General features: G+C 41.0%; 3 protein-coding genes across 5 annotated transcripts; 1 reads left to right on the top strand and 2 right to left on the bottom strand.

The window, feature by feature from the left end:
- Nucleotides 1-597: 597 nt before the first annotated feature.
- Nucleotides 598-9,794, bottom strand: LOC146377171 (V-type proton ATPase subunit C 1-A-like). The gene is made up of 13 exons (XM_084944373.1): nt 9,637-9,794; nt 9,045-9,205; nt 8,391-8,458; nt 7,395-7,480; nt 7,110-7,204; nt 4,959-5,050; nt 4,638-4,736; nt 4,467-4,535; nt 4,183-4,275; nt 3,835-3,928; nt 2,015-2,112; nt 1,718-1,844; nt 598-1,260 (listed from the first exon to the last, which is right to left on the bottom strand). Exons 2-13 carry the CDS (start codon nt 9,174-9,176, stop codon nt 1,162-1,164), a joined length of 1,152 nt encoding a protein of 383 aa, XP_084800499.1. The 5' UTR covers nt 9,177-9,205; nt 9,637-9,794; the 3' UTR covers nt 598-1,161.
- A 3,402-nt stretch (nt 9,795-13,196) lies between these two features.
- On the top strand, nt 13,197-22,195 carry LOC146377170 (antizyme inhibitor 1-like). 3 transcript variants are annotated; one of them, XM_084943916.1, is made up of 12 exons: nt 13,197-13,414; nt 14,964-15,085; nt 16,139-16,349; nt 16,561-16,734; nt 18,462-18,634; nt 18,877-19,011; nt 19,183-19,264; nt 19,417-19,491; nt 19,720-19,885; nt 20,111-20,223; nt 20,695-20,915; nt 21,003-22,195. In XM_084943916.1, the coding sequence occupies exons 3-12, from the start codon at nt 16,248-16,250 to the stop codon at nt 21,115-21,117; spliced, it is 1,356 nt and encodes a 451-aa protein (XP_084800042.1). In that variant the 5' UTR covers nt 13,197-13,414; nt 14,964-15,085; nt 16,139-16,247; the 3' UTR covers nt 21,118-22,195. The 3 variants fall into 3 exon arrangements, with proteins under 3 accessions (XP_084800042.1, XP_084800043.1, XP_084800041.1); XM_084943917.1 differs by lacking the exon at nt 13,197-13,414 and adding an exon at nt 13,902-14,121 and having other exon boundaries at nt 20,698-20,915; XM_084943915.1 differs by lacking the exon at nt 13,197-13,414 and adding an exon at nt 13,902-14,121.
- Nucleotides 22,196-22,428: 233 nt separating this feature from the next.
- On the bottom strand, nt 22,429-25,107 carry LOC146377169 (Krueppel-like factor 10). The gene is made up of 4 exons (XM_084943918.1): nt 24,919-25,107; nt 24,188-24,427; nt 23,196-24,063; nt 22,429-23,029 (listed from the first exon to the last, which is right to left on the bottom strand). The coding sequence occupies exons 2-4, from the start codon at nt 24,416-24,418 to the stop codon at nt 22,833-22,835; spliced, it is 1,296 nt and encodes a 431-aa protein (XP_084800044.1). The 5' UTR covers nt 24,419-24,427; nt 24,919-25,107; the 3' UTR covers nt 22,429-22,832.
- Between the last annotated feature and the right edge of the window lie 1,819 nt (nt 25,108-26,926).

Below are 26,926 nucleotides of genomic sequence, written 5' to 3'. Positions count from 1 at the left end.
GCTCCATTACGTGACGACTGCTGTGCAGACTCTGGATTCAGTTACAAGCAAATGATGGCTGCGCTTGATATTTTGTAGTGTGATGAAGTCGAGTTGTGCCATCCATCTGTACGTACAGTCAGTGCTTTTCACACAATATGGTATTAAGGATGAATGGGCACAGAGTGCAACCATATACAGTTTTGTAGACAACTTTTCTTTTCACCCCTCATGTCTTGTTGCTTTCCTCACTACTTTGTAAATAAACGGCGTGTAATGACAAGCGATTGTTTTCTGTGGCTGTTTGGGTCTTGGGAGCAGCAAGTGCCTCATTCATGCTAGGACCTGGCCCCTAGACGGGTTGTAACAATCAGTGATTGGCTGAGGATTGTGACCTCGTCCCAGTACAAGATTTCAGATTCCAACTTCCATATTCCCACCAATGTATGAAATTGGAAGAGGATACTTTCCTTGGAATTCTTCGAACCTCAATCATAAAGTCAATGGGAGAGATTCCAAAAACATGGTATAAACCCTTACCGCAATCCCGGTGTCATCTGGTGTGTCTGTCCATCCCTGGACCATCCCTGTAATTTCTGTCTCTATCACTTGAAATGCTGTGGTCTCCATCACATTTATTCAATCAATGACTTACACAATACTCAGATATAGATTTCTTTTGTTTTACAGTAAATACACAACATGAGACGACAACATACAGTCATCTGTGTTTCACAACGTGTGCAGAATCTCAGAAACACATACCAGATGTGGTGGCCATGGCTACAATGATGAAATTGCCCAAATGTAAACACAAATCTCTGAACACAGCTACAGAAGATGGCAATCACTTCACACCAGCACACATGGAATGACACAGTAAATACGTTTAGCTCTCCAGTACATTTTTCTTAATTGATTTCACGTTGAGAAAAAGCTAATTATCAGCGTGCCTTTAAAAGAAAAACTGTAAACAAAAACATTTCAAAAGTTGTTTTTTTTTTTTTGACTTGGTTGTAAAAGTGGTTGAAGCCTTTTCACCACAAGGAATGAACATGCAGCTCTGTCATTCAAGCAGCTGACGAGGGAGGGGAGAGAGAGAGAGTGGGAGGAGGCGGAGGTTTGACCGATGAAGAAAAAACATAACTTAAAAGACACTCAGACAAACGATCAGTTAAAGTGTTAAACTTTGAAATCCAGCAGGTTGCAGTCGATTTTGTAGTAGACGTAAGGATAATATTCCTGCTGGCTCAGGTTCAGGCCTGGGATGTCCATTGCAGACTGGAGAGAAAACACAAGAAGCAGGATATTAGTGGGTGTGAGCAGCCAATGCAATATCTGTGTGTGTGTGTGTCATATAATGAAACTTTACACCAAATCCAATTTGCCCTCACAATCCAAATCCTTGCAAAAAAAATACACTCTTGTTTGGATGGAACCGACACAGCTACACCAAATGTGCTACTTACCTGTTCCGAGGTTTGACCAAATGAAACTTTAGATTTCAAATATTTAAGAAGAATTTTTTATTTTTTTTTCTTCTTTTCCACTGTCAACATTATAAATGCATTACACAAACAGAAACAATGCTGCACAACTTAACCTATATCCCATCTGCAGTAACCAGCTCCTGCCATGAGAGGGAGCAGCTGTTATAACCTGACACAAGGATGGATGCAGAGATTGCAGCATCTACTTTCCCTTCCTACTCAGTGTTGAGGATTATTGAAGCACTCACATCAATGATAGCTGCTGCACTGCTGTCCAGATGTTTGTAAAGGTCATTGAGCACCTCCCTCAGCTTCTTCATGGTCTTCTTGTTTGGCTGCAGGAGCATGGCTTGAAAATTCACAGGCAACCCATATCTGCAAACCAGAACATGTTCAACTCCACTTTCAGACTTAAAATGTTTAAACTACAAGTACTGTCATCAGTGGAAAAAAAACAAGGCAAGCAGTGTCAGGTTTTAGCTTTTATTTTTCTCTTTGTAATAGTTGGTTTTGTTGGCACTGCGATGTTTATTCAAGAGGCCTACCTTAAAACAGATTCCACAAAGACTCGTAGTGCTTTAATGTGAATCCATGCAATGAAGGCTTCACTAAAGTTCACTTTCAGCCACCGGACAAGTGGACCCTACAGAGATGAACAACAGTAACCATCAGTTTTATGTGTCAGAGTCATGAATCTTAAATTCATTCACACTAATATCTGTTTTTTTAATGAAAGTGCTTTATAAAAGTCCTGCTGACAGATCCTCTTTCTCTCCTAAACAGCTGTATGTTCTGTATAGGGATGGGTACCGGTATCCGGTGCCACGATGGCACCGGTTCTGACATAAACGGTAGTAACCAGACCGAAAAGCAGCGCACATTTCGGTGCTTTATTTCGGTGCTTTTTTTCCTGAGCTGTGATACACTTTAGATTCTAGCCAATCATTTTACGTTTCCGAGGATAGTAGGCGGGTCCAGGTACGTACGTTCTTTTAGAGCAGAGCTACAGATTAAAAATGCCCAAGGCGAAGCGGTCAAAAGTCTGGCTGTACTTCACAGCAAAAGATGCAAACTCAGCAGGCTGCAACAAGTGCTTTAAGCTGATACTGTGATACTGTCAAAGGAGGTAACACCTCAAATCCGATGAAACACCTGACGACGCATAGCGTTTTTTTTAAAAGCCGAGAAATGCGCCGTATTTGATAGCTTGCTGCGAGACCTCACACCGTGCACATCTAGTGCGGGTGGTTTGCCTGTTATCGGACCCGGAGTTAGCAACATCCCCCAAAAACCCGAAGACGAGAGTCCTGGCCCGTAGCCCTGCCAGTGTAGCAGAAATGATGACGGATGATGATGGCAGCAGCAGCCCTTCTTCTCTGCGTGAGTAGCTTAATGTTGTTCGTGTGTAATTTACGTTGAGTAGGCTAACCGCGTTAGTACATTAATGCATGTAAGGTGAACTAGCAACATCATCATAGCTACATGCGGCTGTCTTCTTGTTTGATGGCAGATACTCCCTTCACCCTGGCCAAAAAGGCTAAAATGACCAAAGAAAAAGTGGAAAACAGTTAAACATGAGAGGTTTTAGGACAAAGTTTGTGGTTTTTTCCATTGTTTAAGCACTGCTTCCAGCCAAGAGTGATACCATATATGCCCCATAGCTGCAGAAAAGGCTAACATTGTTATCTTTTTACAAAAAAACAGCTGAACATGAGAGGTTTTTGGACCAATTTTGTGTTCTCCATTGTTTAAGCACCGGCACCGTTTCAAAAGTACCGGTTTGGCACCGGTATCGGATAAAACCTAAACGATACCCATCCCTAGTTCTGTAGCCACTGACAAACTTTCTTTGGGTGCGTGTGCATTCAGCACTTTCTGACCCCTGCTGGCTGCACAATAACTGAATTTCTGTGAACTGCTTCAGCCTTTAATTGGTTGTTTGTGATGCAAGCACACACTCAAGTTTTCTTCCACAGAACACAGTGGGGGGAAATCCACACAGTTATCAGGCTTAACAAAAAGAAAAAGATTGTATATGCATACAATAATATTTATCAATCCAGCGAAAACAAGTATAAACAATACAAATACAAATTAGTGTGATATTTGGTAGAATCTTATCAGTCTACCACACACAGAGCATCCAAACCTTTTTCTTAACCACATGGACGATAGTAAATTAAACAGCACAGTAGCACAGTAGGCTAATAATTCAACATATAAGTACTACATATATGTGAACAGCACCTCATGGGCTAAAACATCCCAAACCATTTGGGTCTTTTGACTTTTCTATTACTTGCACAGCAAACACAAAATAGAACAAATACATGACATTAGAGGAAAAAAAAACTATAGAACTTACAAACTGCTTCTTCTTATCTGTGGAGAGCCGTGTCATCTCTTCTTTATCTGCCTTCATCTCCTCTTCATTGTACTGAAAGTCTCTTACCGTGAACCTATGAACATCATGAAGAGGACACAAAAACCAGTTTCATTTAACCAGAAAGTGATTTTTATGTGTAGAGACACCAGCTTATATCCTTCACATATTTAAATGTTTGAAGATCAGTTGTGAGAACATTATGCAAGACACATCTACATATGTAAGAAAATCACTTAGATATGTGACACGTATATAATTTATATACACAGAGCTGTTTATATTCACTGGGAAGAATGGTGGTTATAATAACACAATGCCATCACTTACTTGTTCTCTCTAGCTTTGTGTTTGAAGTCATCAATAGCTTTCCTGAACAGAGTGACACTGAACAGCCCACTGTCACTGTCTTCAAATAGCAGACTAGAAGAAAGGTCAGGTACTATTTTAGTGATATAATAATAGGAAGTTCATAATGTAAATTAATCGCATACTAAGTCTCTAAATACTTGTGGTCAGAAATAAGAACAAAAAAAATTCAAAGAGCAAACTAAACAATAGATGCTTGATAAGGGCATTAACAAAATATCTGTTTCATGGATGACATGACTTACTGTGAAGACCGTGGGACCACCATCTCAGCAAGCGTTTCATACGCTTTCTGCCAGTCAGAGTATCCCGTCCTGAACAAACAAAACAGCGCAGAACTCATTAATGCTCATATTCCTTCTCATTCAATACAAAATCAATCAGGACATAGCTGTGTTTACTTGGGGCTGACTCACTTTGGTACGACAACCAGCAAAGTGATGAGGTACTCTGAATCAAGTACAAAATCATCCTTCTTGACAATGTCAGCCAGGCTCCTGGTCAACAGGCTCCCCCTGTTGGCACACAATAGCATTACAACAACACAGACCCATATGAGGGTCCTGCTGTTGATAAAAGCTTTTTGGAGTCAGAGTATACAGACAAGGTCAAGGTAAAACATAATGAGGTAGAGGAAAATAAAGGAAGCGAACGGTCATCCTAAAGGACGTTCCAGGTCGGCACTGCAGCCTTCATGTAATGTTACAGGTGTACTTTTGTCCATGTGAGTAACTTACGCATTCTTCCTTTCTAAGTTCTGCAAGTTTCCCTTCAGGTTATTATACGCTGATGCTCTGGTCTTCAAGTCATTGTCAATCTGAGTTACTTGCTGTAAAAAAAAAACAAAAACAAAAACAAAAAACATGGCAAAAAATATTAATGATAGACAAAGTAAAACAACAAAAGACCACAGAATAAAATAACTGCAGTGAGGGACCTGGATTAAATAAGTGAGAAGATATTATTAAACTTTGCAGCTACTCATGAGTATATAAAATTTAAAAAAAAATAAAACAATACATACACTACCAGTCAGAAGTTTGGACATACCTGCTCATTTACTATTTTTTTCTTTATTTTTTACTACTTTTTACATTTTAGATACTCACTGAAGACATCAAATATATGAAGCAAGATATGTGGAATTATGTAGCAAAGAAATATGTATAAATAACTCTAAATAAGTTTTATATTTCAGATTCCTCAAAGCAGCCACTCTGTGCTTTGATGACAGCGCTGCAAACCCTTGGCCTCTCAGTGAGCTTCATGATGTAGTCACCTGAAATAGTTTTCACATCACAGTTGTGCCTTGTCAGGGTTAATTTGTGGAATTTCTTGTCTTCTTAATGGGATTGGGTGACACACTTGTGTTGTGCAGAGGTCAGGTTGGTACACAGCTGACAGCCCTATTTGGCAACTGCTGGAATTCATATTATGCCAAGAACCAATCAGCTAAGTAAAGAGAAATGACAGTCCATCATTACTTTAAGAACTGAAAGTCAGTCAGTCTGGAAAATTGCAAAAACTTTGAATGTGTTCCCAAGTGCAGTTGCCAAAACCATCAAGAAGCACGATATAACTGGCTCATATGAAGACCAAAGGAAGACCAAGAGTCACCTCTGCTGCTAAGGATAAATTAATCCGAGTCACCAGCCTCAGAAACCGCAAGTTAACAGCACCTCAGATTAGAGCCCAGATAAATGCCACACAGAGGTCCAGTAGCAGACACATCTCTACATCAACTGTACAGAGAAGACAAATCAGGCCTTTATGGCCAAATAGAAATGACTACTGAGGAAAACCAATAAGCAGAAGGGATTTGTTTGAGCCAAGAAACACAAGGAATGGACATTAGACCAGTGGATATCTGTGCTTTGGCCTGATGAGTCCAAATTTCAGATCTTTGGTTCCACCTGCCGTGCCTTTGTACAATGCAGAAAAGGTCTCTACATGCATGGTTCCCACAAACGGTGTGATAGTCTGGGGGTGCTTTGCTGGTGACACTGTTGGGGGATATGTGACCCTAAACACATCTCCAGGCGGTGCAAGGGCTGTTTGACCAAAAAGGAGAGTGATAGAGTGCTGCGCCAGATGGCCTGGCCTCCAGAGTCAGCTGACCTAAACCCAATCAAGATGGTTTGGGATGAGATGGACCGCAGAGTGAAGGCAAAAGGGCCGACAAGCGCTCAGCATCTCTGTGAACTCCTTCAAGACTGTTGGAAAACGATTTCAGGTGACGACCTCATGAAGCTCATCGAGAGAATACCAAGAGTGTGTAAAGCAATAATCAAAGCAAAGGGTGGCTATTTTGAAGAATCTAAAATATAAAACATATTTTGAGTTATTTCACACTTTTCTGTTTACTACATAATTCCATATGTTATTATTTATACGTTTGATGCCTTCAGTGAGAATCTACAATGTAAATAGTCATGAAAATAAAGAAAAAACATTAAACAAGGTGTGTCCAATCTTTTGACTGGTAGTGAAAGTTCAGGAATCTCCAAAAGTTGATTCTGTTCATCTGGACGTAGCGTTTTGTGGGAGAAACGTTTCGTCACTCATCCAACTGACTTCTTCAGTCTCAGCTGACTGAAGAAGTCACTGAAGGAACAATGGGCTGGGAGGCCCTCCCAGCCCATTGTTCCTTCAGTGGGCTGGTTCCAGTCATTATGCAAATGTACTGTTTATAAGGTTGGGGAAACCTGCAGTCAGCTGAGACTGAAGAAGTCACTTGGATGAGTGACGAAACGTTTCTCCCACAAAACGCTATGTCCAAATGAACAGAATCAACTTTTGGAGATTTACTTACCTGGATGACTGAGCATGCATCAAGATATGTTCAGGGATATTATTTTTTATGTTTCTAACCTAAATGACAAACCTACCTTTGAGATGATTTCAGAGATGTTTTTAAGGGACTGTTTTATGGGATATTTTGCCATATCCCATTGAAATCTTGTAATGTAGGTGACAAGATCAACTAAAGGGAAAGAAAACAAAAGCTGTAAAAGCAACACTATTACCTGCTTATTATCTCACGGCAGCCTAAAGTTAATATCATTATTCTGCAGCTAACAATTCTTTGCATTACCCCAATTAAAAATACAGTTATATTTTCCTTTTTTTTTTTAACATAATCCAAACAGAGAGTGTTGTAACCATCAGCGTACCTCCATTAGCCAGTAGGTTCTCCTGCACTTTGTCCCGGCTGTCCTCCAACACATCAGCCATGTACTGAGCCACCTTCTTCACCACACTGTGAACACCCAGGAGAGAGCAAAAATGCCATCTCAACACAAACTGCATGCACTAAGCATCACATAACCCCCAGGAACTGATTCCCCCCAACCAGATTTAACACAAACTGATGCACACATCAAAGGGTTTCACGTATTCGTGTAAAGATAATCTCCTGACAAGGTCATTTATAAAACAGCAGACTTTCAGTCCTCAAGATTTTTAACCACGCTGTTCCATGGCTCATCAGAGCAGCCATGAAGCCACGGAAACACCAAGAGCCAAGTCACATTTGATGGCTAAAAGTTCCTAAGAAAGTACATCAGCCACTAATGTTCAACTTTTACCCATCTATTTTGCAATGTTATTATAATATCAAGTGTCAAAAATCAACTTAACGTTTTAACTGAAAGAAATTAAGAATTTAGCAGTTTCTTTTTCAGATATGGCGTGCAGAAACTTCAAAAAGGAACTGGGTTAAAGAGAGGCTGTAGGCAAACAAGTGAAACCGTGTTGCAAGGTTGGTCTTTCCCACAGTCAGCAGAGGAAGCATATCAGAGCTTGGGCACTCAGAGCTGTGTGTGAGCTTTGGATGTCAATGTTTCCAAAAGACTAGAGATTACAGTCAAACATACTCATGAGAGTGAAGTCATCTGCTATAAATATGACTACAGAAGGAGCTGCGGGTGTATCACCCAACTGTAAATTGCCAAGTTTAGACTGCAGAGCCCACTAGCCTCAGGTCCCTGTGAAATTCCTCATTGTTACAAAGTAGAAGAAGGATTACAGAGTGGCAGAGGACTGGGAATGCAGGTTTTGTGTTCAACTCTCATTAATAGGTCAATAGTAAGAGCCATTATAAACAGGAAATAAGTTTTTAATGAGAAAAATAATGTTCGGTTCAAATCAGAAATTAACAGGTTGCATACCCTTCAACAAAGGAATCTAATTTGGCCAGTTCATCCGACAGCCCGACCAAGACATCCAGTGTCCCAACCTGTTTTTGGACACAAAAACAAAAATTAAACATGTTTTGAGTTATCAGTGCTGAGATTTGGGTCTTTTTCAGCAGTGTCAGCAGGGTTGTGTTTAAACAGGGACGTCTGGGGTTCAGTCTGCCTACAGTGACATCCAGGGGGCCCCTGTGCGCTTTGGACGGCGCCTCTTTGTCCAGAGGCGTTCGTGCATTGCTAACAGCAGCAGTGGGACATTAGAACCCCGCGTAGCACCAAGGTCAGTGGGGTTACTTCACCTTCAGCACGGAGAGTGACCAATTCAGAAAAGCAGAGCTGCTCTGTGGATGAAACACTCCCCTACCTGCTGCTTCAACATGAAGGCAACAGATCTGTGTACAGACTGCTTCCGATACACAGAATCGGTTTATTCTTGACAGTGGATGCAGAAGGTGAGTGATTTTGATTGTTAAACGATTGTTAAATGACTTTTTGAAATGAATGGGGTAAATCATTATGAATTACTACAGTGTAACAGCTCTGCGCTGCAGCACAGCAGGGAACAGCAGGACAGTGTGGCAAGCACAGGGTTTATACACTGTCCTGAAAAGTGTATAAACCCATACTAACCTTAAGGTCTGGGATGTTGAACTTGTGGTTGGTGGAGAGGTTGTTGGTACGCGTGGTGGCTGCCATCATTTTGTCCCATGTTTGCTGGCAGGTCTTATCTCCCGGTGCAGAGATCAACCAAAACTCTGTCATGTTTCCAGCACTGGTGCAGCTCGAGAAAGCTGGAAAGGAAATCCAGACTTAGACTAGTGCTTTCTCTAATATTATTAGCCTCAGCATTTAGTTAAACAACACTGTCTGTCTGATTACAAGTAAAAGACTGTTTGCTTACAGGGACACCGTTCCCCACTAAGCAAGTGATGCTACACTAGCAACAATTCATTCAATTCATTCAAGACAGCTACATGCTGACGTTTCTCTTTCACCAACAGTCCATATCTTCACTCCCTGACTACTAACTAACGTTACAATACCGTAAATAAAATTTAAAAAAAAAGCAATATGTTACATAAACCGTAGCTGGCAAAACAAAAACATGGTTAAGGTCAAGCAGCCTCCAGCTGGGATTAGCTATCGTTAGCCATTTCGCTAGCTTTGCTATTAACGGTAACAACTCAGGTACTTTTTGGTGTCGTTTTAGCTGTTCACTCACCGGGGTATTAAAACGTTACAGTTGTTAGTGAAAATGAAGGTGTTTATAGTGTTTCTATAGCTTGACAGCGTTCATAGTTGCCATTCAGTACAGTTCGTGAGCTCCTGACAGCAGTACCAGTCAGCTGATCTGCAAGAGGAACCGGAAGGCCTCTCACACACACTGCGGAGACCCACCAACGACCCCAGCTGGCGGTGAGCGAGTGCTGCAGCCTGGCTCAGCTTGAACCCACAAAAACCCTGACTGGTGGTGGTACTCGGGCTCAAAAACGCTTGAGTTATGTGGATAGTTTAGACTATAATCCGGATAAAAGAGAGTGTGTTTAGCTAGGCCACATTCTGAAACAAAACACCAAGATTGTTTGACACTTATGTAACAGCAAATAAAATTAATGTAAGTTTATTTTGATGAGAAAAAATATTCTTGTTTTAATGGATTTTCAACAAATTTCCTTAATTATAAGCCCCAAATCTCAGACTTGATCCTGGGTCAACATTCCAAACTCATTATTACCCTATTAGACAAGAAGGCAGACAATGTTGGATGCCAAGTCAGCAGCATTTGAGCCTTTAGAGTAACTAAATTTAGGAAAGCTGGGTCAGGTTTCCTGACTTTGGGTGTCTCCTGTACAGAATACCGAGGAAAACGCCCCCCAAAGGGACATGTTTATAGTTCAGTGGGTCTGGGGTTCATTGTTTTGGGACACAATGCTTGGTCTGCCTGGAGCCAACCCTCAACATCAAACGACAGGGTTGAGTTTGCCCATAGCTGGCTAGAGGCCAGTCTCCCTGGATGTTATCAGGGGACACACACACCACAATCAGCCAGTCTGCAGAAGGCCAGCTACTGCTTAGATTCAGCTGCATGATCTCTGGAGGTTCAGAAACAGAGACAAGTGATAAAGTATAGAAGCATAAAACTCCTACTGTAACAAGCGTGTTGCTCTCCCCTTGCCCTTCTTCAGCTTCTTTAGAAAATGCTAATAATAAAAACCATGTTAACAGTACACAATGAAAGGCCACACAAGTGTGTCGTAGAACTACACGTGAAGGATGAAGGTCTCTCTCTAAATGCTTTGTGTACTGTACATTCCACATCACCTGTTTCGGCTTGGTCCAAAGTAACTGATGCTTACAGGTGTGCTTGTACCCATGTAGCCTTTTAACATGCACACACCAAACTCAGAGCATTTACATAAGCAGCTTTTCTAGTGTCATTCATGGGAACTACCTGATGATTTGGTTTCCCCAGAAACAATGCACTTCAAAAGTATTCCAGTCATTTTAGAGTTCTGTAACAATGATAAATAATTTTTGTGCAATCTATCTTTGCAAGAAGGGAAATGAGGGTGAAATGTGCATCATTTTTTTAGGCGTTGTTATTGTTTAGCCGTTATGGTATCGCGTTGTATCTCTCCACCTCTTTGATACTATTGTTATACATGACATGTCCTGGGAAAGCCCAGCGATAAAGACTATTCCCATTTCATGGCATATCACAGAAATACGGAGCCATTTTTCCAGTTTATTTTTGGGTGCATTAACATTTCTCAAGTATCTATTAGTCTTTATAAGACTACCGTGGGTCCTCTTGGTGCTATGTGAGACTTAAGGCTGTGGTGTTTATGAAAAAAGGAGTATCAGGGTATTTATTAATCTGATATTGCTGCTTTAAGTCTTCTAAAGATGTACCTGTTGAATATTTGCTATATTCCTGCAGTCAGCTGCTTTATATTTCCCTGCTTAACATTCAGGTCAGTGTGAGGAGAAGTTTGTTTGGAGTTCTCTTTTTACTTAGCAACATTCTTTGGCCAAAAAAAGAGGGGAAACCACTCGGGAGAGACTTAACAAGTGCCCGTTGCATACGACTAATGTATGGTGTTTTTAAACAACTATTCATGTCCACCAAAATGGTAAATTTATGACTTTTCATTGTCATTATGCAAGCATAACAGACAACACTCACTCACATGGTGCAAAAAAGAAGAAGAAAAGGCTTAAATACCATAAATGTACTGACATAATATAAATGCAATATTTAAACTCATTTACTGACAGGTATTTAAAAGCTGTCAGCTATATAAGACTGGGAGTTAATATTGCACAGCCTCACTGAAGATGAGTTATTTATATGCTATGTATATATATATATGTATATATGTGGGTTGTAATTGTGTGGAGCTGAGCAGTAGAAAAGTGTATTTTACATGAGTCATTTTACATATTGTAAAATGCACATGGCCTGTTATGGAAAATTAATAGATAATGTGTATATTCTCTTAACAAATTCAAATTGTTTGTGAATATTCATTAAACAAATACTCATAACAACTTCTGTTTGAAAAATGAAGGGAATCAATATTGTTGGCTGTATGTAATTGTCTGACCTTTTGATTCTTGGAACATGTTGTTTATTCCTTTTTTTGCCTGCCTTGGTCACTCAGGGGTGATTCAGGGTCTTTCTATATCGGTCCATTGATGTAATCTGTTTGCAATGTTTGCAAATAAGAATTCCTGCTGCACAATGCAGCCACTGGAGTATTTGCCCTCACAGTGGGTGGTACACATGTCTCCCTGTCGCATACCCAACGGCAGCGATGGCTATTATGATCCAAACAATGGAAATCAAACATTGTGAGTTACTGGAAGCCACTTTAGATGCTATGTGTGATTAGCCTTATATATACATAACTCGTGTAGTGTTAGAGAGAACAGGCACAAAACACGGAACAACTTTTTTGTGTCGCAGTACATCGCCTCCGCAGCCTTTACAATGGACTCCACGAAATAGGTTTATTAGTGAAACAGGCACTGCTATTGTTTATTTTTTCCCCGAGGAGCACTCAACTCTCATCTAACACTCTGAGGAATTTTATAGATATGTGGAAGAAAAAAATCCCAACAACAACAAGACATCATGAACTGCTGTGAAATAAGAAAAATATGATGTGGGTCAGTCAGGGTGCTGGGGATTTAAGGGATAATGCTTTGTAATTGGTAAACAGGGTTTTCATACAAGAACAGTAGTCCTAGGTCACAAATTCCTGGATCCTAAACTTCACAGCAGGTATGGAGAACTTGTGTCTGTATGTCACTCTGTAAAAATGAAGTGAAAATTAAACTATGAGGGTCACAGACTGAAGAGATGCTGCAGAAAATGGGCTTTTACTGTAGAAGACAGACATTAGTGGATTGCACTTGAAAATTATTTTCCTATACTTGTTTTTATTTTTTCTGAACATAGTTGAAAATAAATTGTATTTTTATAACCTATTTGTATTGTTTTAGAAATGGCAAACATAATCCCAAAGCCTTGAAATGCTGATACTGTGCAGTAAAACACTTTATATTTTAATGATAAAGGGGTATTTTCTCCTATGCTTAATGTAAGCACAGAGTCCAAACAGCCCCAGAAAAAAGATTTCCCCTTCAGCTAACAGTTGCCGAGCTTTTCTTTGCACCCTCCCCCTTCAGCTCTGAGGAGGGAGACATGCAAATTTATCTCCTGGAGGGGGTAAAAACTGCCTCATACCAAGCGTTTTCAGAGTCAGGCACAACTTCACAACTTCACAACAACAAAGGCAAAAGGAAGGGAAAGTATAGTCTGAGCTTGAACTTTAGGACAAAATGCATGTTTCCATCTAGCCATTGCGTCTAGGGCTTATGTCTGCGAGTGCTGACTGAGACTAGAGAAAATAAGGAGGACTGTGCCACCTTTGTTGGACAATATTTTGTCCTTATCACTGAACCATGGGGGATCCAGTGAAGACATAACACAGGTAATTTTTGGGAAATTACCTATTTACCACGGAGCATAGGTTTTATAGCTATTCTGTTATAAATATAGTCTAAGATCAACAAAGTTGTGGGATTTATTGTGTTGTTTTTGTTTTTCCAGTTGGTTAGAATGTCTTCAAATTGTGTGCACAAAATATTGCAGCATAGAAAAAAATAATCTTTTTTTTAACTGTTATTATTGTGGCTATTGCAGGTCAGTAATGATTTTTTAAATTATGTTAATAAATGCTCCACATCTTCCTACGCGAGCTCTAATATCGCGTTGAGTGAGGGTTTGACAGCTCCGAGCAAGTGTTTGTCAAGTTCACCATACTTCAGTTGAGCCAAACCGGAAAATGTTAATAAAAGCTGTAATTCTTGCTTAATTTCACTCTGACGGTTTTTCCGTTACTCAAAACGAATATGTCGGTTAATGTGGGTTTTATTTTGACATTTTAAACCGGATGTGTCAGCATTAATATGACGCTTCTGTCTGTGGATTGGTCTTGCCGTTCGCCCTCCGCTGCTGTCGCCTGCTCGGTTGTAACAAATGGTCCGCTATAGGTGCCATCGAGAAAACGTCGAACGACAATAACTTGAACTACTCCATGGCAAATATCGTTTTCTCTTCTAGTCTCCCCACCACTCTTTAAAAATTCCGCCTAAAAAGAAAAAGCGTTCTGTCCCCTCTTTTGGGTTTTCAGCGGACGTAAGTAACGTTAGCTAACCGCGCTGTTAGCTTCCTATGAGTGTTAGCATGTTATTAGCTAAATGCACTGAGTAACGTGGCATTGTCTAGCTAAATACTAAATAAAACACACTAGCTATAACGCTGTTGTCAGTAGCATTCTTAAAAAAAAAAACTTTGTTTTTATAAAACATGTTGGTACTAGGAATACATCGTATATTACTGTGTAAGGAATACATCGTATATTACTGTGTAACTACCGCGGACACTAATGCTAATGTGCTCCATGAATTGAAAGCAAGCTGTTACAGTAACAAGGAATTTGACTCTGAAGTAATTGGTAATGAATGTTAAGTTGTAGTTAAACGTGGTTATAAGGGGTAACACGATAAATAACACGGGGCAAGAGTGTTGTTGTAGCCATTGCTAATCAATTTATTCTAACCTGCTAATCTGGCCATCATTGCATCAGTTCCGGTGGTTGGTTCAGAGTAATTCAGACTAACAATTCACACATTAAAAACCACCTTAAAAAACACATATTAAGTACAGCACGTAAATACTGTTTTCTGTATCAGTGCTTTATGCGGGTATTCGTTAGCTCGAGCTTACAATTCATCTTTGTCAAATAGCGAAAAATATGGAAATCAGGGATTGCCTTTCTATTCTGGATTATCGTGCTTATATGTGTAGTCATAACCCAAAGATCCATTTGGAGCCAGGAAAAACCCCAGTTTCCTCTACAGATTTACAGATTTGATTGTACTTTGGAGTACCACTGGAACATGTGTTAGCAGGGGAAACAATTGACTGATCATTGACTGAATCTGCTGTGCCTCACGTCCTCATCTGCCCCTTTGCAGGTGTACAACAACTACCCAGAGGATCTAGGGGCAGCTCTATACCGAGAGCCATTTGACTTCAACGCCGAGCCACCTTGGGATCCTAGCTGATAGTGGAGGAGTTCATCCCAGGACTCATCCATGTGAGTAAACTAGCTGGGGAATTTATGTATCCACTTTAATTGGAGGGCTGAGAAAAATCTCATAGCAAAAACGTTGAATGTGTGGTACAGTATTTGTGTTTGCATGGTGAAGAATTATTGCAGTTCTACGGTAACTGTCATGTCCTGACAAAAGGAGTAAACATTCAGCATGTCCCAGATCACGCAGTTATTTTAGATCTACTGTTTCAGATCTATATTCAGCACTTGTATTAAAATAACAGGACACTGTTCAGGACTGCTTTTATCTGCACTGGCTTTGCTGTTAGATTTGTTTTCAGGAACAGAGAGAAATAATCTGAGCTATAACCCAACTAATATGCATGTATTTTCCTTGAGATTATAGCTGGGTTGCATTGTATATTGTATGTTTTGTGAAGATAGAACAAGTGACCCAGTTAAGCATTTTCTAAGTTACATAAGGTCCTGGTTTATTTTCAAAGAGATATTAGTGTTCAGCCTTGTTCCATTGTGTTTTTAACCAGTGTTTGAGCAGTGATTTTATTTAAATTTTTTAAATGTATTTATTTTTTATTGTACACCACAGCAGTCATTGTTGGCATATTGCTAGTCTCCCCATGTAACCTTTCTACATCTGGTCTGGTCCAAACTACCATGACTGGCTGAAGTACTGTGCAACAGTACTGAAAGTAAAGTTGTGGCACAGATGCCGCCAGTATTGTACCTTTGTTAATGCCATCAAACGGAACATTTTCGGGTCACCGGCTCAGGGATTAATGGCGATTGTAAGGGGTAATTGATGATAAAGTAAATGAACCCTGTGCCCCAGACTATGTGTTTTCACAGCGGCTTTTAGGAAGAATAGGCCTCTTCCACAAAGCTATCCCATAACGCAGAACCTGTTCTCTGCTCTGATTGGATGCCCGTTGAGTTGAAAATGACTTCAGTTCAGGATTTCAAAAGAGGCGTTTAGGTTTCAGCAGCAGAGAACATCATGGAATATGCATTATCCAAAAGTGATTTTTGGTGCTGAACTTGGTGCTTTATGATGGCTTTTCTCTTTTCCTTGTACAGTTTGTTGCATAAGTCTAGGACCCCAGGGGCTCGAGAGGGAGCGAGCAAGACCACTTCGCACTAGCCACATTCTTTATGCCTGTTGGATTTGAAGAAAACGGTTGAGAGGATGAAAGGAATCGCTGATGAACCGCAGTATTCTGTTGGCCTGCTGGAAGGAGGCATGGCCCTCTGTGATGTTATTGACAATCACATTTATGAGCAAACACTGGTATGGGCTTCATCTTTAATAACATGTACTATTTCTTAATGTTTTAATATTGTCTCAAAACCAACAATTGTATTATAATGCATTGTTAACTAAAGGTTGTTAATTGACATACAGGCACACTTTTGTTTATGCTTGTATTGTAGATTAATGGATATACAATCTTAATGTGTTTTCTGACTCTTCCACGCCTGTTTGTTTCCCTCTTCTCCAGTCTGAGAAAAATGCATTCTTTGTAGCAGATCTGGGAGTCATAATGAGGCAGCATGTTCGCTGGCGGACCCACATGTCCCAGATCAGACCATACTATGCTGTCAGGTGCAATAGCAGCCCAGCTGTGATTGAAGTCCTTGCTGCCCTTGGCACTGGGTTCATATGCACCAACAAGGTACTCTTTGACAGTGTGTGTTTTTGTCATTAGGGCTTTTTCCTGCTAAATATAAAAGCGCATTTAGCACTAGTGTTGATCATCAAGCTGACCTGTGTTTCGTAAGGCTGAGGCCCTGGTACGAATTCACCCCAAGGCTATTTACTGTGTGTCTTTCCAAGATCTTTAAATATTTTTAAAAGCACCACCAAGTGGTCACCACATGTCAATGCCCACCTTGTAAACATTATTTAATAAATATTTGTCTCTAATGCATCTGCCTGATGGGCATTGCAAGATAGATACAGGAGATCTATTACACTTATTTCAAATTCTATTTTCTTTCTTCTAGAGCAGCTTTGGCTGATTCAAAGTTGAAAATAATCCTTATTTATCTTATATTTGGCTTTGGTGCGGCCCCTCTGTTAAGCTGCCATCTGGCAATGGATTGACAAAGGATTGGCTCCCTACCCCTTACAAATGGAAGGTTGGGACTAGGGCTGCCACAAACGATTATTTTGATAGTCGACTAGTCACCGATTAATTTTGCGATTAGTCGACTAATCAGATCATCATCCATTGGACGTAAAACTACAGCTTATTGCACCAGCAGCATCTGCTCTTATATAACTATCATTAGCTTACAGCTTTAAGTGTTTAAGGTGCTAACTAAAAATAAAGACAAGATGATAGTTTATTAAATTTTAATGAAATTTGCAGATTGTTTAGGTGAAGTTTAATAAACTCAGCCGTCTGCTCCTTGATATCTAACATATGACGGGACACCGGAGTAAATTCTGGAGCATCTCACACTTCTGATAATCAGCTGTCTGCCCGACGTGTATTCAGCTGTGTAAAAACTATAACTTTGATCTCAGCCAAACCGATTTACTCAGGAACAAATAAAATACTAAAAAAAGCCAAACAATAACATTTTTAAGTTATCTAAGTGACTTATATATGTTTAACCTGAGTAGCGAAAGACGGAGGTCGGTTTGAAGCCGGGAGTCCGGTGTTCTCACGGCTCTAGTGAGCCTTGCCCCGGCTAGCTATCGAGCTAGTGGGTAACAGACGTCTCTGAAAACGTAGGAGCGCTTTTGAAAATATGTGGTGTCTTGATAAACTGAGCAGATATTTGAGGTTTACACAGATACATTCTCACCTGAAAATATGTTAAACGTTTATTTTGTGACCCAGAAAGAATAATAAGAGTAATATTAAAACTAACTAGCTGCCGCCATTGTTGGAAACTGAGCTGGGCTGCGCTATGAATTCTGGGACACAGCTTCTTCTTCGGGGTTTAACGGCAGCTGGCATCCTTGTACATGCAGTGCTGCCATCTTCTGTTTCAGTCCGTTATTACACTCTTAAATCCTACTACTTATTCCTGCGTCTTTTGTGATCTTACAAAGCTTCAAACGATGCGTCGACTATTAAATTAGTCGTCGACGATTTTGATAGTCGACGTAATCGTGACTAGTCGACTAATCGTGGCAGCCCTAGTTGGGACAGCAGGTGGATTAGATTTCTATGCTTACAGCCAGAGCAATGATCCTGAGATGATCATTTAAAGGATATCCTATGAAGAGTAGAAAAAAACTGCTTAGAGACTGACCTTCTAGCTCACAGTTCTTTGTACATGCACTAAAATTTTCAAACTAAGTGTAATATAAGCAAAAGATGACAAAAAAGCATAATAGGTTCCCTTTAATGGAATATTGCTTTGTCTGTGTATCTTTGTAATTCAGTCTGAACTGGAATTGGTGCAGAGCCATGGTATTCCCTCTGAAGATATCATCTACAGTGGTGTTTGCAAACAAGTTTCCCAGATTAAATATGCTGCTAAAAATGGCATTGACCTCCTGGTGTGTGATAGTGAAGCAGAGCTCCGTAAGATTTCTCGCTGCCACCCCAATGCCAAGTAAGTTTTTGATAAGCATCAGTCCAAGTGCCAGTAAATATGTTAACCAACTGACCATGTTATCAGTCCATAGTAATTATCTGGTGGTTACACTATCTACCGTCATTCTGATAAGAAATCAACCTGCAAAACTGTTTCGTTCTGTGTAGTTTACTGCTCTGGTTTTATATCATAGATTAATCTGGATCGATTGTTTCCCCAAAACAGTAACCAAGTTATCTATTTCCTCTGTGATAATTTAGGCTGCTGCTACAGGTGTCAACGGAAGCGTCAAACCCGGACGATGACATGAGCATGACATTTGGCTGCTCACTCAAGGACTGCAGACATCTGCTGGAGAGTGCTAAGGAGCTGGGCGTGCAGGTAGCTGGGGTCAGGTAAGGACTACAGGAAGGAAATGAAGAGAAATGCAAATCCAGGTTTTGTACTTAGACCACTGCAAGGATGGCACAGTTCTCCTGAACAAATTATTTAGTCAGTTTGTCTGCAAATGAAATTTAAACGTTAAGTTGCCAGTTTGATCACCGACTACCTCTTCTACTCCTCAGGTCTCACATTTCCAGCTCCTGTGACGATGACCAGGTGTATGTTCATGCCATCTCCGATGCCCGTTGTGTCTTTGATATGGGGGTATGTGGTGTAAAATGATGCATTTTATTTGCAGTCAGCTCTATGACTGTTATTTGCATTTCTGTTGAATACAATTTTATGTTTTGGATGCTCCATAAACACAAGGTACTTTGTATAGACCCAAGTTATTAACAATTTTCTGTCTGCTTCAGGAGGAAATTGGCTTCAGCATGAAAGTCTTGGACATTGGAGGCGGATTCAGCGGCTCTGAGGCCCAACTGGAACTGGTCAGTGCATTTCTATCTGATACTGTTAAAGACAAGCTTTGTACATTGTAGCTGTAGTAAGCACGAGCTGAACAGTAAGATAAAAGTGTCTGTCTTAAATGTTGAGAATATTCTAATATAGATTCATGCTGTAGCTGTTCACTGTGAAGCTGGATTTAAACTACTTTTCAGAGGCGGGGGGTGATATCTTAATGTTAATTGTAACGGCTTCTGTCATCTCTTTTGCAGATTAATAGTGCAGTCATGTCTATGGTGGACCTATACTTCCCTCCATCTTCAGGAGTTTCCATCATTGCTGAGCCTGGTAACTTCTTCGTGTCTTCTGCTTTCACACTGGCTGTCAATGTCATCTCCAAGGAGGTGGTGGCACGTGATCCCCAGGACCAGGATCATGGTTAGTGGCAAGATACTCACTTAGGAACGGTAATGATGTTGATGTTAAGGACATACTCTGTAAAAACTGCATTCCAGCAGTAACTCGAGCAGTACACAATGCATTTTCATGCAGAAACCAGTGTTGTACAGCATGAAATGTATTATTATACTGGGAATTAGCAGTGCAGCTATGAATCAAACAGTAAAATGAAATTCAGAAACTTTTCTGCCCTCTTCTGAACAGATCTGTCTCCCAATGAAGAGCCAGCGTTCCAGTACACTATGAACGAAGGAGTGTATGGATCGTTTGCCAGCAAACTCTCTGAAAGACTGATATCTGCCCCATCTGTTCACAAGGTGAGTCTCAAAGATTCTCAGTGGGTCAGTATACACTTACTGGACACTTTAATAGGTACACTTTGGCAGTACCAGGTTGGACTACTTTTATCTACAAAACTGTTGCATAGATTTAACAAGGTGCTTGAAACATCTGCAAGACTTTTTGGGCCACACTGACAAGATCGCAGCAAGCAGTTTCTGTAGATCTGTTGGCTGCAAATTCATAATGCAAATCTGTTCCACCACAAAGGTCCTCTGTTGGATGGATGGATAGCGAGACGGATGCATCCATCCAGCCAGCCAACAAAGGACCTTTACCTAACAAAGGGCCAGTTGAATGTGTAACCACAACACACAATACTTTCTCTATACTTCTCAATGTGTATACGCACTTTATTATTAAATTAGGAACAACACCTTAATCAGCTACTGCCCACACATATACACACTGTAAAACGACTAAAATAATCACCTTTATTGCCTTATTAGCAGAACACTTCCCTGGATGTACCGGTGTTCAGCAGCAGCTTGTGGGGTCCCTCTGGAGATGATCTGGACCAGGTACTGGAGCACTGTCTTTTACCTGAGCTCAACGTTGGAGATTGGCTCATGTTCACACATGCTGGCTCCTACAGTCTGGGTCAACCACTGTGCTCCTCCACTGACTCACCACCACCCCCTGTGTACTACGTCATCTCCTCTAGAGACTGGTAAGTTTGGCAGTGATGGAGAAAATCTTTCCTGTGCAAGAATGTGGAGGTTATGGTCCTTGATTCCTGTTTATTTTCATTCACCAGGTTTGAGATGCAGGACACTGGTGTTACCAACGAGGCTACGCTTAAGAACTTCTCCCTGGTCCCGTACTTCCTCAATTCCTGCCAAACAGAGGCTGCACTGTCGGTCCCAGCTTAGGAAACATCTGACTGGGACCAGAAGTCTTTTCACTTTTCTCACTTGTTTCTGCTGCTAGCTTCCTTTGGTTCACATTCCCCTGGGGTCAACTCTCCCAGTAGTGCTTGAAATTGCCTGGACCAGACCATATTCATCTCACAGACCCCAGTGCACAGCACTTCTATGTGGTCAGCCCTGGAAACCCTAAGTAGGTGTTAATTAGTATGCAACAAAATGGATGAGTCCAGAAAAGACAGTTTGGGGACTCCTCTTGAACTACAGTTTACACCCCTACAGTAGACATGTAATACTTTTAAATGATTATATTTGACAGATATTATTATTCATATCTCCTTTGCTGTTGTCAGTCTTGTATATTATGTGTACCCCTGATTGAAGCAGTGTATTTATAAAAAGAAACACTTCTGAGATTATATAGAAAGTTTTGCCAAAAGATTTGTATTTCGGATTTTAATTTGTTGTGTAGTTTTTTTTTGTGTGTGCACAAAGGCTAGAATCCATTATTACATTTAAAAAGTGGCATCTTCATATTAAATTGAGAGCTTGCAGCATATCTTTGCTGTACATACAAAATGTTTGGCGTCACCGTGGCGTCAGTTTCTGAAAATTATTTGAAAGCTAAAAGGTCAGTGTCCTTAAATAAGGTGGTGTTTGCGTGCTTTTCCAAAGTGCTGAGCGTCTTGCTTCCAAGACTGGCAGGTGAGTGCTCTGCTACCCGACAGCCAAGCAGGTTTTATTAGACAGCATGTGCTGCAGATGGAACACAGGAAGTGCTGGTGGATAATGAATCGGCTTACACTGAAAGTGACATTGTTTCTTTACAAAAAATGATTTAAAAGACTACTGCAAGTTCTATTTCTACTCATATAGTTTGAAATATTCTTCCAACATCTGTGTTGATAGAATATAGCAGTATTTCCTGACACCAAGTATACTTGCATTGTGTGTATCATATCTGTGAAACTGTCATAAATTTGTCTTAAGGCATGATAAATTATCAGGCATTTGCCTGCTTTTAACGTGTAGCTGTGCTTGTCTAAATGAAGAGTAATAAACACCCCACTGACTGGACTGTAAATCCCAGTGTGTGTGTCTTATCAGAAATGCACAAATGTTGTAAATTGTAACTTCCTCCGGCTGTATGCATAGATAGAATTGGTACCCCTCTGTTAGTTTCACAGCCTGATAATTTTATACAGTTATCATGTGATGAGCTGAAGGGGGATACATTTTCAGGTATCAGAAGCATGTGGGAACCACAGAAAAGATTTTAAATTACAACTCTTAAAAAAAAAAAAAAAAAAATCTAGACAAATATGTTTAGGTTTATTACGGAATTTGTGTTTTCTGCAAGAAAAAGTGCAAAAATATTTTAAACTGATTGTCATGGCACAAAAGAACAACATTTAACATTTTTTGGTCAAATATCACTGACAAAAAAGTAAACTTAGTAACATTTAAATACGTAACTACTCAGCTTATGCAGTAGTTAAATGTAAACACTTTCATTACCTCGTTTATATTCAATTAGAATGATTACAGAACAGCAGTATAGCAAAGTTTAACAGTGTTGCACAATAGTCCTTTCATAAGGTGACGTAAAAAACATCTACAGTCTTGTGTGAGTCAGTCTCAACAGCGTAGCGCATGTCATTTGGTTTCACAGTGGGGTTTGTTTGTTATTGTTGCTGAAGACGATACTGCATGCAGGGAGTTCAGCAGCGTCCCCTCATCGCTGCCAGGTGTCTTCGGGCGTGCTTGGCAAGGTGGTCGCTACGCATGAAGCGGCTGAGGCACATTGGGCAGGCAAACTTTTTTTCTCCCGTGTGGGTTCGGCGATGCCGGGACAGCTCATCGGAGCGAGCGAAACGCCTCTCGCAACCCTCCCACTTGCATTTATAAGGTTTCTCACCTGTTGGATAGTGGAGGCAGGAATAAGGACTTTTCTAAACATACCCCAACGGGTAAAACATTTGCTATCATGACTAGAAGATCACACTTGTGCCATTTGCTTAAAAACTGCCATAGCATTCAAATACATATGCGTTATATTAACATTTAATTCATTTATCTCTTACCTGTGTGCGTCCTCATGTGGGCCTTGAGATGAGAGCTCTTGAAGTAAGTCTTGTTGCAGTTCTCACGGGGACAAACGTGATTGCGTGCGCGGGCCACCTCTGGCTGCTGTGGGACACATCTTTGCTCCGATAAGGTGCGATGAGGCGCCGGGGCAATGGCAGCGAACTTTGGTCCACCATTGGTCACCGGTGCTGGTTGAATGTAGACAGGAGGAACAGGCGGCTGAGGGACAAGGAGCATGACGGGACCCTTTGCCACCTGACCCCCTACAAGGAAGACCTGAGCAGAAGAAGCCGTTTGTCCTTCTTGTTTGTGCTGCAGCTGCAGTGGCGTGTGCACCATGGTGATTGCTGGCAGTAGGTGTTGCTGCTGACTGTGCGAGTTTGTGACAGCGTTCTGCACAACGGTGGCCAAAGAAGAGACAGGAACAATGTGGCAGTAGACAGGCACAGGCGAGACCAGAGCATCTCCAGCTGGGACAGACTGAGGCGTATTTTTATTTTCATCTAAGCCTAAAAGGCTTCCTGGGTTCTCTCTGGACTGAACAACATTTGTGGACGTCTCAGTGTAAGCTTGTGTTGTAACAGTCTCCTCAGAGTCTCTGCTATTCGGCTCATCTTTACAGTTCACATCAGTTTTAGAGTCCAGCATGTGAACCTGAACGACCTCTTCCTCCTTTGAGGAACGATTAAGGTTGGAGGAGCAGTGGAGGCCATCTGCAGTGTGACGGATCACACTGGTGCACTGGAAGCTCTGCTGAGCAGCGTGTTTGTGCAGAGACGTCGCTTCTGTAGGTCGGTGAGGCTTCAGAGCTGGACCTGGACAGGCCGTCACAAAGTGGGGCGGGCTGCATGGTGGTGTCATGCACTGAGAAGAAAAGTCACATTATCAAAGTCAGTAATAAAGTTTCTCTTCTGTCCCAATACATCTACATTTACTAGAATCACGCAGTTACATAGAAACCATTTCATCCTAAACAAGGATCCCTTACAAACAGAGAGTCCTGCAGCACAGCAGAACTGGTGGTGACCTGGTCGTCCTCTGAGGAGTCTGAGGAGGGAGACAGAGGTCTGTAGTGCCTCACCCTGAAGTTTCGTGACTTCCAGTGCTTAGTCATGGACATCAGAGCCCGCACAGCTTCCATATCACCTGCACCCATGTCAGTTGGCTGGGATTCACCCTGGACGTCTGAGATGTTACAGTGATGCTCCTCAGACTTCATAGTGCAACTCTGGCAAAGACCAAATTAACTGTCATTTAAATTCATAACATTTCACGCAACGTAATCCAACAATGATAGCCTTCACTAAAAATAAATGAATACATCACCTACGATCAAATTTACACTATGACCATTATCTCAGGGCCTTAAAGATTTTGCCAAACAGCATGAGAGATAAGCATGATCAGCTGCTGCTCATCAGCGCGGTTGCCCTTTCACCTACTTTGCTGGGGGACAAAAGCAGCATGTGTGGTGGTTACAAAACAGACACACAACACCTACTGTAAGAACTCCTCCCTGCCCAGGCCCGGATCACCACACACAAGCTGCACCCATAATCATACTCCTCAATAACTATTGATGAAGCCCACCAGACTGTCTGACTGATTAGCTGCTGACAACCACTTTATCAACGTGTTTCTACACGAACATTAAACACGTAAGAAGAAAAGAAAACACTATGCTAAACCGTAAATATGACGAAGCTAACATTTACTTACATATATGTATGAGTGCGTCGAGTGTTCAGGAAACAGGTTTAATCCCTAGATGCGCGTCCACAAGTCTCGTGCGAACAACTTAAGACCAGGCAAGTATGTTTCCTAATTTCCTCCACAGCCTCGTTTCCATTCATCGTTTCAAATGCGGTGGGGGAACAGATGGGCGTGGCCCGAAGCCGCGCCCAATGGGACGCAAAGGTGTGTTTTAGGGTAGACCAATGGTGCGGGGGCACCGTGCGTGATCAGGGGCTGAAGGCACCGTGGAGACTGCGTGGTACACAACAGCAAGGGAGTGTGAGAAAACCCCCCACCCCACACACACACCTTGCAAATAACTGGCGTTTTTAATGAGTAACTTTGCCCTGACGAGCAGACGCTCACCATCTGTCTTGACTAATCATCACTATGACACTTGGAGTGAAGACAGTGAGAAAAGATGCTCATTATGAGATAGCAACAGGTAGGTAATTAATATAGCACTTGTAACTATTTAACAATCTTCAGATAAATCTATCTAAATGAAGCTACTGTTTAATTAAAGTAGAGAGGCAGGGCCATGGATAAAGGGGGGACCTGTGGTGGAAATATTTCCTAATATTATATCTTCTTAATTCATCCATTAGTGGAAATTATGTGGACAAGTGCTTCAGACCCCCCCACCCCCTTTTTGTATAATACCCCCCTCCCCCCCTTCACTGCAATTAACTAATCCTCCTTTACTTTTCAAAAGTGAAATAACACCAAATAATTTCTACTATTATTCATTACTATTAATCTCATTCAGAGTTGCAACCAGACTACATTTTGTTAGTGCCAATGTTTTGTGTGTAAATCTCATCCCCCACTTTGTTGCAAGGCAGCTATGTTTTAATCATTTCACCTGACAGGAAGAAGGTTCAGATAATTTGGTGCTTAAAGCAACAACAATACATTTCACATATTTAAAGATACTAAATACTACCAGTGAATGATGTGAATAGGCTACATCTCTTGAGTAAGTTTTTGTTTTTTATTTCTTCTCAAAATCTCCCCGAATATAGATATATATTAATGTGACTGGTGTTTAAATTAGCAGACCCTTGTCTTTTGTGGAAAGAGGTCAGCCAACAGGAGATGGGTTCAGCCACCCCTCTGGATTAGGTAAGTGTCAGCTGTCTAGACCTTCCTGCACAGCACAGAGAACCGGGACAAAAGACTGGTTGTAGACACACAATGGGGAAATACACACACAGACACACAGCCCATTTGACTGTGTCTGGCATTGTTGGGATGTTCCTCAAAAGCATATTTGCTGGAACAGAATAAAAGTGTGACCATGCAATGCATAAAGATTTCATTCGTAACTTTATCAAGCTCCCTGAAACTTGCATTCAGTGTCTCAGAACTAATAAAAAATATGAATTAAGTATTTTCTGATCAGTAATCCAACTTATAGTGCATTGCAACTGGCCAATCCGCAGCTCATAAATCTACATGAATCATGTTTGCATGTTGAGTTTATTGCAAACAATTTAAAGATGAAAGATAGGAGGAAAAATAATGAAGACTCCTGTTGTACACAGGGGTCTTCATTATATTAGAAATGTATGATAAATGTGGTACTCTCTAAGGTGGGTGTACTTTGTGATTGACAAGCAGCTGCTGCATGAGCATGCAGTTTAATTCCACCTCATCCTTGGTTTGCAAAACAGCTCAGCTTAAGTGAGAGGTTATGGCATAAAAGAGGATCCTGTGGCATTTGACCAATCATAGAATAGCTCTTTAGAGTAGAGCCTCACAACATGTGTATACAGTTGGGCAATATGTTACGACCAGTGCTTCATTCATATTATGACCTGACCCCTAGATGGCAAGTAACAAATGGATAACTGGAGCTTGATAGCAGCGGTGATTTTCACTTCGCCTAGATTACCAAGGACTTGGGGTTCTCTTTAGCTGTTTCAGAAATGGATGTGTTGCTATGTCCAGAAAGAGACTACTCACTACATCTCTTTATTCACCAGCCATA

This window comes from Perissodus microlepis, chromosome 11, assembly GCF_051167445.1.
Source record: "Perissodus microlepis isolate ML-2025 ecotype Zambia chromosome 11, ASM5116744v1, whole genome shotgun sequence".
Lineage (NCBI taxonomy): Eukaryota > Metazoa > Chordata > Actinopteri > Cichliformes > Cichlidae > Perissodus > Perissodus microlepis.
Note: the sequence above shows the minus strand (reverse complement) of the source record. Positions and strands in the feature narration are given on the sequence as shown.